The following is a 15,827-nucleotide window of genomic DNA, read 5'->3' on the forward strand; positions in this document are numbered from 1 at the left end:
ACTTTTTTTAAATAAAAGTTACATGGAATTGAACAGGAAACTAAACGGTGACTTCAAAATTGGGTCCTTGACGGTGAATTTGACGTCGACTTCAAAATTTTAAATGGAAGCCCTTATTTTTCAGTGCGCGGAAAAAATTTTATGTTAGATAGACCTAACATGCATAATGTTTGGTGATACTCATGAAGAGTTTGAAACAAAGTCCGGTCATGAAATTAGCGAGTATCATTCGACGCGGAAATTTTGTACTAAAAATTTCAAGGGTTGTTTCAACTTCAATCGATTGCTGAATTTACAGTTTTAAACCGATTTTAACCATAGGTTTTTGCTTCTGCAACATTTAAGAAAAGTAAGTATTTAAAAAAGACTAATTTTTGAGCCTATTAGACTGTTTAAATACATCGGGTAGTTTTTTATTTGAAGCCATTAATAACTACACACAAAAAATTGATTTTCCTATTAACAAACTAAGATTTTAATCTTATGATAAATGTATGGGCAAATTTTAATGGCCTAGCTACACGATTAAGGAAAATTGAACCAAGGGCCCTATATTTTTATTGCCATGCGCATTCTGGAACATCCTCTTGATGTAAAAACCTTAAAGAGCTTATCGCAAACTATAGATGGACTATGCGTCATATCTCGGTAAGAACGGTACTTCACATTTCACCTGCTATAATTAAAACTTTAGTTATAATATCAAATGATACTGCTAATTCAAAAGTTTCAGCTGATGCCTCAGGATAGATTAAAAGTATATTGGACAAAGAGTCTTTAATTTCTATAATTATTATAAAATTAGTACTAGGTACAGCAATGATACTTTTAAAGCATCTAGAAGCAACCGAAATTACAATTTCTTTGGTTCTTTCGAAAGTTAGTAGAGTTATAGGACGGATGAATGTTTCTTGAAAAAATTAAAAATTTGTTTGAAATTAGAGAATTAGGGGTTAAAATTAAAGAGGTTAGTTTACCACACCAAAGAAAAATAGGTACATACATAAAAGGCTAGACCAAAAATTTAATATTGCCTTTAACTTCTCTAATGAGAAAGATCTTTTAGTCGTGGATTTTTTTAATTCTTGTTCTTTTAGTTGAAAATATGAAATAACGCTTGAAGAACGCTAAATGATTGTAGTCTTATTTTAAAACTTGCAAATTGCCTGCTAATTCATAGAAAAAAATATCTCAAATCGGAGGCAAAAGATCTAAATAATATTTATTGTTTTACTGATGAAATTAGTCAACTGTACAGGGAAGTATAGATTTATTAAAATTATATAATGGGACAAAATAATATTTAAGTACCTACAATCGAAGATTATGAGTGTATATTTATAGAAAATGAATTAAAACCTATGCTTCCATTGGTCTGAGATATGTTTGAAGTAATTTTATCTAGCCCAGTAAATACAGCATCTGCCGAGATATATTTTTGTTCTCTAAAAAGGTTGAAAGCTTATTTAAGAAATACAATGGGCCAGGAAAGATTATCGAGTTTGGCATTAAAAGTCGATTAAAAAAAAAACAGGTCAGTTGTCAAGTTGATATCTCCTAAGGGGCTAGAAACACTAGTTTACAAGTTTGCCAATAAAAAAAATAGAAGAATAATCTTTTATTAATATAAGTTGGTACCTACATGCCTAATTTGTTGCAACAGGTTTACTATGCATTTAGATAACTTCCAGGTTATTAATTTATATTTGTTATTTATTTTTGTTTTTAGGTTGTGCATTTTAAGTTTACCTTGTTCCTTTAACTACATGTTTTCATATACCTACATATATACATATATATTATTAATTTTTTGTTATATGAAAGAAGAATTTTATTTAATTTTTTTATAACTTATTATAATTATAAAATTATATAATTATAAAAAAATTATTTGTATAATAAACTATATACTATATTTTTTATTGTTAATTATACAGTTGTCTTTTAATTGAGAATTTATAATAAATTATTTTATATTATAATTTTTTTTAAGACATTTAGGCGTTTTTAGTAAATTCCATTTTTCCACTTATTTATATATTTCATTTTGAAAAATATTTTTTAAAAAATGTTGCTCTTCCTCCCTCAATTTTTAAGGCATGCACCGCCAGTGCTTCATAGTCTAGTTTTATATAATAATATAATTTTAATGCACGACCAAGTTATTTGTATTAGAAAATTAAATTCAGCTATGATGGTCATAATTTAGATTTAAGGCATCAACAGTTAATTTCCTCACATCTGCATATAAACAACATTATATGAAAGATCATTTAGTTACTAAAAAGGACAACCTAAAAAGACTTACAAACTTAAAGTTTAAAAAAGAAATTTCGAAAGTTCTCTTGTTTTAAGATTAAAATAATTTTTAAATACAAAATTTAGTTTATAGTTGTCCTGTTGGTTTAGTTTAAGATAGAAAGGTTAGTTATTAGTACTAGTTATTGTATACAATAACAATAGTGATTATTAGTCTGTGATCAAATAGCGGAAGGATTTGCCCAATTTCTTTCAACTGTTTATAGTAAATATGATAATGGTTCTACTCAGAATAATAATTTAATCAATCATTGCAATTAACAGGTGAGAGAGACTATGACTATCCCAAATCCAGTTTTATGTGTAGGACTTATTTTTGATAAAATTTTTAAATTACCACCTAAACTTAGTTTTGTCCTTGATGGTGTGCCAAGTTACTCCCTGATAAAGAGTGTATGCAGTATTTCTTATCCACTGATGATCATTTTTAGAATCAGAGAATTAGACTCTGCGGTGTTTCCAGTACTGTGGAAGTATAGTTTTTAAAATATTGTACCTATTTTTAAATCTGGTGACTGGCATTGTTGAAAATTATAGAAGCGTTTGCCTACAATCTGCCATTTCAAAACTCCTAGATAGTCCAATTTATGAGCAATTATATTTTTACAGTAAAGAGCAATTAATTAGCCAGCAGCATAGCTTTAAAACAGATAAGAATACATTGATAAACTTGTTGGTATTTCATCGAAGCCTGTTGATTATCTTGGACGAAAAGAGTCAGGTAGATGCCATATATTTGGATTTCTGCAAGCCATTCGACAGGGTCGATCATGCTATTCTACTCAGGAAGCTGGATGTTTTTGGTTTTTCCAATGTTGTTGTAGCATGGTTTGACGACATTCTGTCGGGTAAAAATCAACAGTCAAAGATCGGTAATGCAAGGCCGAGCCATGCGAGTGCCTCTTCTGGTGGTCCTCAAGTCCATTGTTCACCTTTACTTTTCATAATTTTCATAAATTATATTAAGAATTGCTTTGTCACACAAAAGTCACGTTTTGGATTTTTCTAACGACGTAAAGTTTTATAGAGAAGTTTTTATGATCAAATCTTATTGCAGAGTGATTTGGAATTCCCTATTGTTGGTGAATGTAAGTTTATTAGTTTCTTGAAGAAAATTTAAAATTTTGAATCTGCATATAATATGAATGGCATCTCTCTACAGTCTTGTAAAATTATTAAGGTTCTTGGTCTATAGTTTGATGAAAACCTAAATTTCAATTTTTCATATAACTAATCTGGTTATCAACTCCTCAAAGGTGCTAGGCTTTGTTTTGCGTAAAAAACAAAAGTAAGGACACAAAGTCACGGTCTCATCCAATCTTTATAATTTCTTAAAAAAGCTTAAAAGCTACACGTGTTTCGCTCCTGTCGGAGCATCATCAGGCCTAAAAAATACATTAAGATATGTTTCAAAAAGAACGCTTATAAAACTCATGAGTGTTCCCCATGTTTTATCATGTTACTTGGTGGCCTATGGGTTAGACGCGCGCCTGTGAATCTAAAGGTTGCGGGATCGTTCCCCACTGGTGACATTTTAAATTTTTACTTTTTTATTTTTTAAGCATACATTTTTAACTATGGTGGGAATTGTTAACTTAACCTAGCTTTTCTTTTGTTGTTAGTTGTAATGTGATCTGTGTAGGTCTAGGTAATGAGTTTTATAAGCGTTCTTTTTGAAACATATCTTAATGTATTTTTTAGGCCTGATGATGCTCCGACAGGAGCGAAACACGTGTAGCTTTTAAGCTTTTTTAAGAAATTATATAGATTGCATGAGACCGTGACTTTGTGTCCTTACTTTTGTTTTTGTTTTCGTTTGGTCTCTTAGAGAAAAATGGATGATACGTTTCTATTTGTTTTGCGTAATTGTAGGGAATTCTCAGATCAGACCGATAAAAACTTATATATGTTTCCAATTGTGTCACAGTTGAAATATGCCTCAATGATATGGTCCACATTTTATACAGTGAGGACGCGCAAGTTGGACCAAATTCATTTAAAATTTAGGGGTGTGTTCAAAAAAAAACGCTCGGACACGTTAATTTTTATTTTTTGTCGCGATTTTTTTGATGATGAATTCATAAATTCATTATACAGCGTGGACCAAAGATGAGCTACAACTATCAACTTAATTTTTTTAAATAGAAATGCCCATTTTTTATTTTATTTCTTAATTCCGTATAAAATTTTAATAATATTTTGTATACAATGTCCTATGCCTAACCTCAATATTTATTAAGAAATTTGCGATTAAATTTTTTATAAATAACCATGAATTTTTGGAAAAGTTTATAAAAAAAAACAAAACAAAAAAATGTTGACCACTAACTTTCTGACAGGAACCAAGTCGATATTTAAATTCTTGTAATACTTTACTTATTATTTGAGTCCGGATTTGTTGTATTTCGGCTCTAATTCTATTTTTTAATTTTTCTAAACTTTCAAGTATATCCAAATAAACTATAGATTTTAGATAATCATATGGATAAAAATCCAATAGAGTTAAATCCGGTGAGCTTGCTGGCCATTCAATAAAACTCCCCCTTCCAATCCATCTATTTGGGAAAATGTTGGTAAGGTAATCTCGTACTGTTTGCGAATAGTGTGGGAAGCCGCCATCCTGTTGGAACCATATCGAATCTGCCGGTATAAATGGGTTTTCACCATTTGGATAAAGTACAATTAAACTAGGTACTATCTGACTTTGAAGCAACTCTAAATATTTTTCAGAGGTAAGTGCGCCCTCAATAAAATAGGGACCTACAATTGACGTGCCCACGATTCCTGCCCAAACTTCTTGGGAAATTGTGTGTGACTAACGAAAATTATGCATATTTATAGAACCATTTAAAAAAAAACTTGCCTCGTCGGAAAAAACAATCTTACTTAAAAATTGTGGGTTTGTATTACATTTATTCATTATTATTTCGCAAAACTCTATTCTGCGTATGTGATCATTGATTTTTTTTTTTTTGGATGCAATTTATTCCTATGCAAATATTTGAGAACACATGATTTACTAACCGACTAATCAGCAGCAACTTGTGTAGTTGATTTATGTGGATTTTCTTGTAAATCGAGCAAAATATCTAATTGTCTGTTTTCTGGAAGCGTGGGACGGTCCAGGTCATATTTGTCTCTAACATGACCAAAATCTCTAAACTTTTTTTCAATTTTGCTTACTACCGAACGTGTAATATCCGGTATGCCTAATATTAAACAGATCGCAAACTTTGGCCTGTGTTCCGCGTCTTGTCGCCATATCCTACCATCATCAAAATTTCAATTCTTTTTTTTTTCAGTTAAACGCGCCATACTTTTAAACTTTGCAACTGCACTTGAGACTTGCTGACATTTACGTAAAGTAACACATATTGTTTCCATGCGATTAAATGGTGACAACAATCAAATATACCTGTTAAAAAACTATGAAAAATATGTTTGAATATGCTCAAATGACCCAAACAGTTGCAAATTTATTATTAATGTTAGTATTAGTTATGTATATACTCATGGTATACAAAATATACTTAAAATTCTATGCAGAATTTAAAAATGGAATAAAAAATAGGTGTTTCCATTTAAAAAATTGAAGTTGATGGTCGTTGTTTATTTTTGGTTCACCCTGTATACATAAATTCATCATTAAAAAAATCGCCGAGCCTTGTTTTTTTCGAACACACCCTTGAATTTTAAATGAATTTGTTCCAGAATGTATGAACAGTTGCAATATTACCTTTGTATTACTTTGTATCTTAATATTACCTCGCTATATTACCTTTAGAAATTTTAGACAAAACAGACTGTTCTTTTTACCATGTAATGGTACAAATTATGCAGCCCACTGTCCTGTCGCAAGAACACGTAAAATTATTAATTTGAACGAGATTAAACTCTTGGGCATATTTTTGTCTAACTTTAAGAGACATATTAAAGAAATTATTTAAATACAGGATTGATTTATTATTAGCATAATTTGTTTTTGTTAAATTGTGGGCACAAGTGGTGTTATATCAAACATATCAATATTCAGGATATTATGGACGATGTTACTTACATACAATACATCTGTAAAGTAGCGAATAAATTCAATAAAAATGAAATGAACCGTTTCTGAAAAAAATGCCCGAACCCGTCGATTTTAATATTGGATTTAGTGTTTTTCTACGTAGAAATTAAATATACTGGGTGGCTCAAAAAAAGATATGACTTCAATATGTTTTTTTACATGAAAACCACACTTTTTTAATGCAGAACCAGAAAGAACGCATTTTTTTACCAAGGATATGGTACAATTGAATAGTGGTTACATAAGCAATTTTTAACGAAAATTGATGATAAAATGTAAAATTAGAGAAATACCTATCTGAATTAAATGTTGGTATTTTGGTTTTTTAGTTGTTGTTGTCAGTGTCAAAAAGTGAATGTATTTTGGTGCAACTATTTCAAGTATTTTTACATTTGGTGTGGTGCAAGTGGTGTTTTTTTTAAGAGGCGAAACCAGCGTCATCCTGCGTTTTATTGTTAACTACACTTTATTACCTGCTGTTATTGTATGAAATATGAGTAAATTAACCGAACGTGAAAGAATCGAAATTTTGTGCATGATTGGTTTCGAAGATATGTCGCGTGCTCAAAAGGAGGTGGTTCAGTTGTTTAATGCAACTCATCGTGATCGGTCACCTATTAGCCAAAGCGTGGTAAGCAGAGTTGAAGCAAAGTTTCGTGAATTCGAGCATGTTCGGGGTACTCAAAAAGCTGGTTGGGGTTCAATAACGAAAGAAGATGAGCTTAACGTTCTGTTAACGGTCTAAGATAATGCCCAAGCCACAATTAGAGGTACGGCTTTCAATGTTAATTTATCGTGATCTACTGTGCATAAAGTATTGAAAAGAGCAAAGTTCCACCGTTATAAAATATTTTTACTTCAACAGCTATCGGAAGGTGATTTTGATCGCCGAAATTATTTTTGTGAGCAAATGCAGCAATTATGTAATGATACCAATAATTTTGTAAAACGGATAATATTGTCTGACGAAGCAATGTTTACTATAAACGGCCATGTGAACAGACAGAATATTGTCGATACTGGTCGACCGAAAACCCTCATTGGTTCACAGAATGTGATACACAACACTCTCAAAAAAACAATGTATGGTGCGGTATAGTGGAAGGAAGAGTTTTTGGACATTACTTTTTTGATGACACTCTCACAGAGGTATTTGGACTTTCTTCAAAATGATCTTATCTCTGATAACTTTGCGTCTGGTTTGGAAGAACCCAGCATGCACTAACGTGATCTTTTTTTTCAGCAAGATGGAGGCTCGCCACACTATGCTTTAACCGTTCGCAATTATCTAGATAAAGTTTTTCCTAATTGTTAGATAGGTAGACGAGGGTTCATTGAATGGCCACCCAGATCGCCAGATTTAACTCCCGTCGATTACTTTTTTATGGGGATACTTAAAAAGTAAAAAGTGTGTGTCACTAAACCAGCGAGTTTAGGAGATTTAAAAGAACAAAAACGCCAGGAAATTAGAAATATTACCCCAGATATCATTGACAACATTCAAAAAGAATTTTTAAATCGCCTTAGTTATTATCAGGTTGTTAACGGTGTTCAACTCGAACATTTAATTTAAATAGGTATTTTTTAATTTTACATTTTATCATCATTTTTCGTTCAAAATTGCGTATATAATGTAACCACTATTCTTTTGTCCCATAAAGAAATGCACCGTTTCTGATTCTGCATTAAAAAATGGTGGTTTCCATTTAAAAAACGTATTAATGACGTCATATTTTGTTGAGTCCTGTATATTTAATTTCCATGTATAAAAACCCTTAAGCCAATATTAAAACCGACGGGTTCGGGCATTTTTCAAAACGGTTTATTTCATATTTATTGAATTTATCCGCTACTTTACGGATTCACTGTATTATTCGGTAAATACTGGGTAATTTTGGGTTTTTGTCACGGTATTTATAATTGTTTTTTTTATGTAGTGATATGTATGATATGTAAGTGATTATTTCTTGTTGAGTACCTTGTTAGCCATACAAAATGTTGTTAAATCTATTTTTCTTTTAATATTATAAATATTTTTTAAGCAGTGTTAAAATAAGTGTTAGGCTAAAATATATTGTTTAGAATTGTATTTTTATATTTAATGGGGTTGATCCCGTAAATCGGTAAATAAATATTTATTAGCTTAAATTTTAAAACACAATTTTAACAGACTCGATTAACATATTTTTAATCCAGGATTTTTTTAAAAGTGAAACATATTTTTTTATATATTTTTTATTGCATGCATGTTATAATAGTATGTATATTGTAAACACACTGTGCACACCGTTTTCCGCGTCTCACGTTGTATTTTAGCCAGCAGCGGCGTGAGTGGGATGGGGGCGGTATGCAATTTGCCGTTCGTTCGACGGCGTCCCGTGTAGGTAGCAGCATCGTCCGGAGACCCCGAGTCGAGAGAGAGATCCCGAAATGGGTGGGGAGAAACGTCCGTTGACGACGTCGCCGGCGTCTAGAGTAGGGATGGACGCCTGCCGTCGCCGTTGATGATCACAGGATAACATCCAGCATCGCACAGTAGTGCACCGCACGTAGTTCACAGGAAGATTCGGTGCGCGTTTCTCTCATGACGATCGGCTCTTCATTCGACAATGGTCGCGCGTAGTGAGAGCATGTTTATTTTCGACAGTTATTCCTACCGACTCTGGAGTTTAGCGAACGGATGGAACACCTGTCAACGTGAGTAGTGTTCTACCTGTCATCACTGTGCTTTGATTGCTTTCTGTTATTAGTGATTTCTGTGCGCTCCTGTGCCTTTTTTCATTTTATTTTTTTTGCGATTTTTTTCGGATGGCTTCTTTAACCTTACTTCCTCAATTCAAAGGTATTTTATTATTTTATATTATTTTTTTTATTGACGATACTTTTGTTTTATATATATCTTAAATTTGTAAGTCCAATGAGCAACATGATTTTAATACGCTAATGTTTCTCTCTTAAACTGGTATACTCTATTACATCTTTAGGTATATATAGGTTTGTGAAGTTTGTTATTAATCCCTATAAAGCTTTGCAATAATAACCCACTTCATAATACTCGTTTAAATATATATTTATTAAATGCCCCAATGTAGGCATATAATAAAAATATTATATATAAACAAAACTTATAATTTATTATATTCAAAAATATATTGATTATATAGTTAAGCTTGGTGCTTGTATTTTATATGGTTAGAGGAAACATTTATATAGAACGAAATTACTCCTCACAATAAAATAACGAATTTTGACTTGTAAAAGTAGGTGAACAAAAATAAGCATAATTTTAAGACATATGACTGTCATATCTTTAAAAATTTTATTTAAAGTTTGTAAGTCGTTTTATGAAATAAATATGTCTTAGAGATTATTATTCTTTACATTACAGGTACGTGTTTTATTAGTAACAAGTTAAATAAATACACTATAATTTCTTTAATATTATTATAATTCTTTTTAAAGTAAATATTATTACGTTTGCTATTATTTTTTATTATAAACTTAAAAATGCCCTATTGTAATTTATGATATTATAACCTAAGGAGATATTTTTTAGGAACTTGCGCTAAGACAGAAGTTGGCTTATCATTTTTGTTTAAATTGCCCTCTTAATTTATTAATGTTATAAAGCTTTGCAATAGTAACCCACTTCATAATACTTTTAAAATATGTATTTATTAAATGCCCCAATGTACGCATATAATAAATATTATATATAAACAAAACTTATAAATTATTATATTATATTCAAAAATATATTGGTTATATAGCTACAGCTTGGTACTTGTTTTTTATATGGTGAGAGGAAAAACATTTATATAAAACGAAATTACTCCTCACAATAAAATAACGAATTTTGACTTGTAAATGTAGGTGAACAAAAATAAGCATAATTTTAAGACATATGACTGCCATATCTTTAAAAAGTTTATTTAAAATTTGTAAGTCGTTTTATGAGATAAATATCTCTCAGAGATTATTATTCTTTACATTACAGTTACGTGTTTTATTAATAACAAGTTAAATATACTATAATTATTTTAATATTATTGTAATGCTTTTTAAAGTAAATATTATCACGTTTGCTATTAATTTTTATTATAAACTTAAAAATGCCCATTAGTAATTTATAATATTATAACCTAAGGAGATATTTTTTAGGAACTTGCGCTAAGACAGAAGTTGGCTTATCATTTTTGTTTAAATTGCCCTCTTATGTATTTTTTACTTACATAAATCAAAGTACTTATTTAATTTCTTTTACGATTTCTCGTCTTACTGAGAAAACTAATAGAGATTTAAAGAATGATAATAATTTTTTTTTTGCTCTAATCTGCTTTGATTTGCATAGAATTATCGAGTATATTAATTTTATTATTAAATGCATTGAAAAATATTTGTGACAAAGCAACCAGTTAGTTTATTTTATCACTGACCTCAGTATAATCTCACACCTCTAAAGGTGATTATAATAAATGACTCAACAGCGTAATATTATAAGCGAATATTGTGTATACCAAAGGTACCTTTATATTAACAGAGAAATACCTGACTCATTAGTTCTGTTTATCGCTGTGGAATTACGACTTTAGCCGTTTTATTATTCACATAACAATTTGTCCTGTGGCGCGAATTGTTCCGTTTAATTAAGTTTTTATAAAATTATTTTTATTAAGAAAAAAACTTTCTATATATGTACATACGTTTTATACACATATATTCCCTACAATTTTATCTTATCCACTTATCCGCCTTTGAATGAACAGGTAAAGGGAGGTGCTTGCATATTATTGGACAGGCACAGGTACACAGCTTCTTGTACAAAAAAACCTGTTTGTATCTAAACGGAGCCTGCATACCGTTTTCCACTTGTTTAGGATATAATTATTTACTTATAGATGTGAACTTTATACACATATGCGCACGAAATTCAGTAGGCATTATTGTTGACCTCTTTAGTCTTGATCTTGAAGATACTAGGATAGTTAAACTAATAAAGTAATTGCATTTTTTCTGCTAATTAACATAGTGAATGCAGAAAAGTTAAGATTTTTAATAAAGACTATTTAAATAACAATGCCATGGCCAATTATTGTAATCAATATTTCATAAATGTTGGAGTAAATATGGTAAATCAAATAAAAAACCTAATAAACAACCAAAAGTTGATTTTAACAATGTGCCCTTAATGTTCCTAAAGCTAACTAGTAAAAATGAAATAATTAAACATATATTTTCTTTGAAAAACAACTCTGCCCCTGGAATAGATACTATTTGGTCAAATCTTATTGAACCACTAGCTCATATTATAAATTTAATATTTAAAACAGAGATAGTATACCTACTAATTACTTCCATCTACAAATCAGGTGACAAGTGTTAAATGGGTAACTATTGCCCTATAAGGATAATCAATCATTTTGCAAAGCTCTTCAAGAAATGTTTAAAGGATAGACTTGACTATTTACAAATGAATAATCTATTAGCACAAAATCAGTTTAGTTTTATTGGGGGTTCTTAGTACATCTCATGCTGCCTGTGAACTAACTAGGCAAGGAAATGAGGCTTTAGATAGGGATAAAAAGCGTTTTTGGACCTGGCACAAAGAACAGTTATTGGCCCGATACTTTTTATAACCTACATTAATACTCTGACTAATCTTAACGTTTATAATGGATCACTGATATCATATGATACTGTTGCGGTTTTTTTTTGGAACTTCTTGGGATGATTAGAGCATTAGAGGTACTTAAAAAGTGGTTAGATTTCTTTAAATTAAGTCTAAACATTTAAAAAACAAATTAAACCGCATTTTCAGCTACAGCTGCTAATCGCCCCACCTTTCATAGAATTAAACTTTGGTCAATTGACATCAAAGAGGTTCCCTTCGCCAAATATCTGGATATAATGATTGATAAACATTTAAAGTGGGGCCAACATATTATAAAAATGATAGATCGGTAACTTATTTATCCATTTTATATTTTAAGAAATATTGTTTTTACCGATTTTAATTTACCAATCATTGGTAAAGTCACTGCGCTGCTCAAAGATATGGGGAGGCCTATATGGAAATTCTTAGAAACCACTTAATATGGTACAAAACTTTAATTTAATTGGTTATATAATAAAAAAAAACAAAAAAGATTTCCTACTCAATATCTCCATATTCTAAAGGAATAATAATATAATTTAATATACGTTCAATATATATTTTGTCAACATACAACTACACATACATATATGTTAATCAAATAATCTTAAAAATGATGTTTAATCATTCTTATACGCTACCAGGAATTACGTAAATAGGACATTAAAGTATAATTATACCAAATATTTTAAAAAAACAATAGGACAATTGGGAGAATAAGTAGTTTGAGAGCTGTTCATAGTATTAAAAAATTTACTAAAGGCTGTAGGGAATTTATTTTTTTAAATAAAGAATTTTATTTTTAAAATAGTTTAAAAAACAAAAAAAATTAATTTATTTTTTGTCAAATGATTATAGGGTTGTTCGAATTATTTTTTAAATGTAGGTCAAGTTATATTGATTTTGGTTAGTAATTATAGGTTTTGATTAGTTTACATAAAATATTAAAAAATTTGTTATAATTTAATTTAGGTACAAACAGATGTTTACGCATCTAGGTGCATGTCAAACTATGAATTTGTAAATCAAATATTATTGTAACAGAACCAAGTTGATTAATAAATTTGAATTTAAATTCAAATGCTTCGTGATCTCAGCCAATCAATAAATATAACTAAAAAGTAAGTTTTACTAAAGTTTATATATTATTCGTTTTTTTCTAAACAAGAAAACACTCCAATAAACTAGACACTCAAGAAAATGCGAGCCTTCATGAAAAAATATACCTAAGTTAACTAACAAGTGACGTCATGCGCCCGTATTGCTCTACATATAGCATTTTAGCAAGAATTAATTATATCAATGATATAAATACAAAGAAATAGTGCTGTATCTATACATAAATCGAATGTATAATGTACATGGGCATGTATACTCAAGCAGGTAAAAAACCAGGCGTAACAGGTTCCACTTAGATCTAAACAGGTCTTTGTAATAATAGCTCATGTACCTGTCCCTGTCCAATAATACGCAAGCACCTCCCATTACCTGTTCAATCAAAGGTGAATAGGAGGACAAGATAAAATAGTGGTCGGTTCTCAAGGAGATTATTTTAAGGCAGGTGCAAATAGAAAGGTGTGTTCCCTTTCCAATGTATAGCATCGGGACTAACCAATGAGAGAAAGGTAAATATAGGCGGAAAAACAGGTTTTACAAATAGCGTGTTGATACTGATGACGGTAATTCAAGTGGGGTTTGGTTTGAGTTAAGTTCCACACCTAACTATGATTCAATTTTTCTTTAAAATATATTCTCTTGTATAATATTATTTCTAAAACCGAAACATCAAGTCTATAAACTGTATAAATGTAGTACACGGTCGCCAGGATGCCGCAAAATTTAAATTTACCTTCGAATAAATATTTATCGCCTATAGCGCAGATAAGAAATAAACATGCATAATGAAAAAACGTAATAAAATCATCGAGTGAAAATATTTACCGCAATATTTACATGGGGTCTGAAACAAGTTCGTTTTATTTAGAAAACCGTAATGGTATACCTAATGGTTTTGGAAAATAAATTACTCGCGGTATCAATTTCGAGGTAAAGTAGTTCTTGAAATAAATGCAAGAACATGAGTTTCTTTATTTAGAAAAACATTTTGCTTAAAATGATAAATTAGAATTGTATATCATTATTACTAAAAGTACAATGAATTTTAAATTTAAGAATATTGGATTAAATCAAGATTTTGTAACCTATATACATACATTGTATACTAAGAGATTGTTTAAGAAATTTTCTACCTCTCTTAGTCGCCTAGGGATGGTGTTGGAGTTTACGTTAACCCTACATACCGCGCTTAAAATTTTATTTGCGGATTTATGCGGATCAGCCTGTCGTGAGAACAGCAAGATTGCCGAAAGTTGTCAGTTAACTAACAAGTGACGTCATGCCCCGTATCACTCTGCATATAGCGTTTTAGCAAGAATTTTACGAATTTAAACTTTAAGGTAATATACTTTATTTGTTAAATAAATTATGAAAAATAGTTTTCGCTTTCGCTATTTGTGGCGTTGCATATTGGTTTTATAGTGCAGCAAACACCTTAAATTTTGAGGTTATGTAAATATATAGTTATTAATTTTTTTTTAATTTTTGAGCAAAAATGGGTAGGTTGAATATTAACGTTCAAATCTGAACTGAAATAAACGTAAGCAAAATTATGTTTTGGTATAAATATTAAAAAAGTTTGTTGAAAAAAATAAAATTAAAAAGTTAAGCTTGAAGATGTTAAAGAAAAAAACAAAAATTAGATTGGGCTAGAAACCATAAAAACTATAGATATCACACAATAAAACATAAAAAATAATTGTGAAAGTTAATGTTTTCAAAAAATTTCTGTCGATTTTTTAGATGCAAAATTTTTATTGATACCTACGTTCAACAAAATTATATATCCCACTCTTCTAATAAACTGTTGTTTTTAAGAATCCTTCTGCTAAACTTTTATGTTTTTTTTTATTTGTCATTATGCTAGGGAGAGATGAAATGCTTGTTCACATGTTAAACTTCGAAAGCCTGAGCCTTAAATCACACATAATTTTTGGAACATGCATAATAAAATATAATAAAAAAATCCCCGTAAATAATGAGGTCATATATTTTCTAGGAAGTATTTTTCTTTAATTTCCTGGTATTACTAAAATATTTCCAATTAGCTCGTTCTGAAATAAATAACATGAAACATTAATTTAAACATAAATAATCAATATCTCACAGAATGCTGTGAGTAAAATATAATTTGGAAATTGTATTTTTTGTATTAATTAACCATAAACTGAACCGTGTAGACGCTTTATTTTTTTAAAGTTTAAAAGTATAGTTGAATGCTGTAAAGAAATTATGGAAAAAATGTACGCAATTAGATACTCCTACTGAATATAAAATATGTCGAGATTGTATATTCTAGCCGAAAAACACATGTTAAGCGTCTTGATGTTTAGGGTTCAAATTCTACCTGAGAATTTCTGGTTTTTTTGCGGTGTGACCAATGAAAAGTATCAGATTTCAAGTGCGACTAATAGCTAAGAAAAGAGAGGTAAGAGTCGAGACCCCATACCTTTTTAGTTACAACTTTTTGACAACGAAATAACAGGAAAGAGCAAGATGGTCGCCAGGTTTTTTTCTCTAAAGGAATTGGCCGGGTTTTTTGCTATTTTCTTAGAATTTTACATTTACCGTCTTTTATTTATTTTTATAAGATGCAGATCCAATGTTGCCGTTAATATGTAACATTTATTTTTTAATTTAAAATTAAAGTGAGTTTAGTGATTTTTTTAA

General features: G+C 30.0%; 1 protein-coding gene and 1 long non-coding RNA gene across 7 annotated transcripts in view; one reads left to right on the plus strand and one right to left on the minus strand.

The window, feature by feature from the left end:
- Nucleotides 1-15,827, plus strand: part of LOC126743339 (zinc finger protein 1) — a 218,059-nt gene that overhangs the window by 179,863 nt on the left and 22,369 nt on the right. Inside the window, exon 1 of one of the 3 annotated variants that reach the window (XM_050450377.1) lies at nt 8,908-9,085. The exons of 1 other annotated variant lie outside the window; for it this stretch is intronic. In XM_050450377.1, coding sequence (XP_050306334.1) covers nt 8,998-9,085 — 88 coding nt within the window. In that variant the 5' untranslated portion in view covers nt 8,908-8,997. Of the gene's footprint in view, nt 1-8,907; nt 9,231-15,827 lie in introns of those variants that run through there. One more of the 3 variants, XM_050450379.1, reaches the window with a different exon arrangement.
- Nucleotides 1-15,827, minus strand: part of LOC126743342 (uncharacterized) — a 186,817-nt gene that overhangs the window by 163,946 nt on the left and 7,044 nt on the right. The gene's annotated exons all lie outside the window — the stretch shown is intronic.

Source organism: Anthonomus grandis, chromosome 12 (assembly GCF_022605725.1).
Source record: "Anthonomus grandis grandis chromosome 12, icAntGran1.3, whole genome shotgun sequence".
NCBI lineage: Eukaryota > Metazoa > Arthropoda > Insecta > Coleoptera > Curculionidae > Anthonomus > Anthonomus grandis.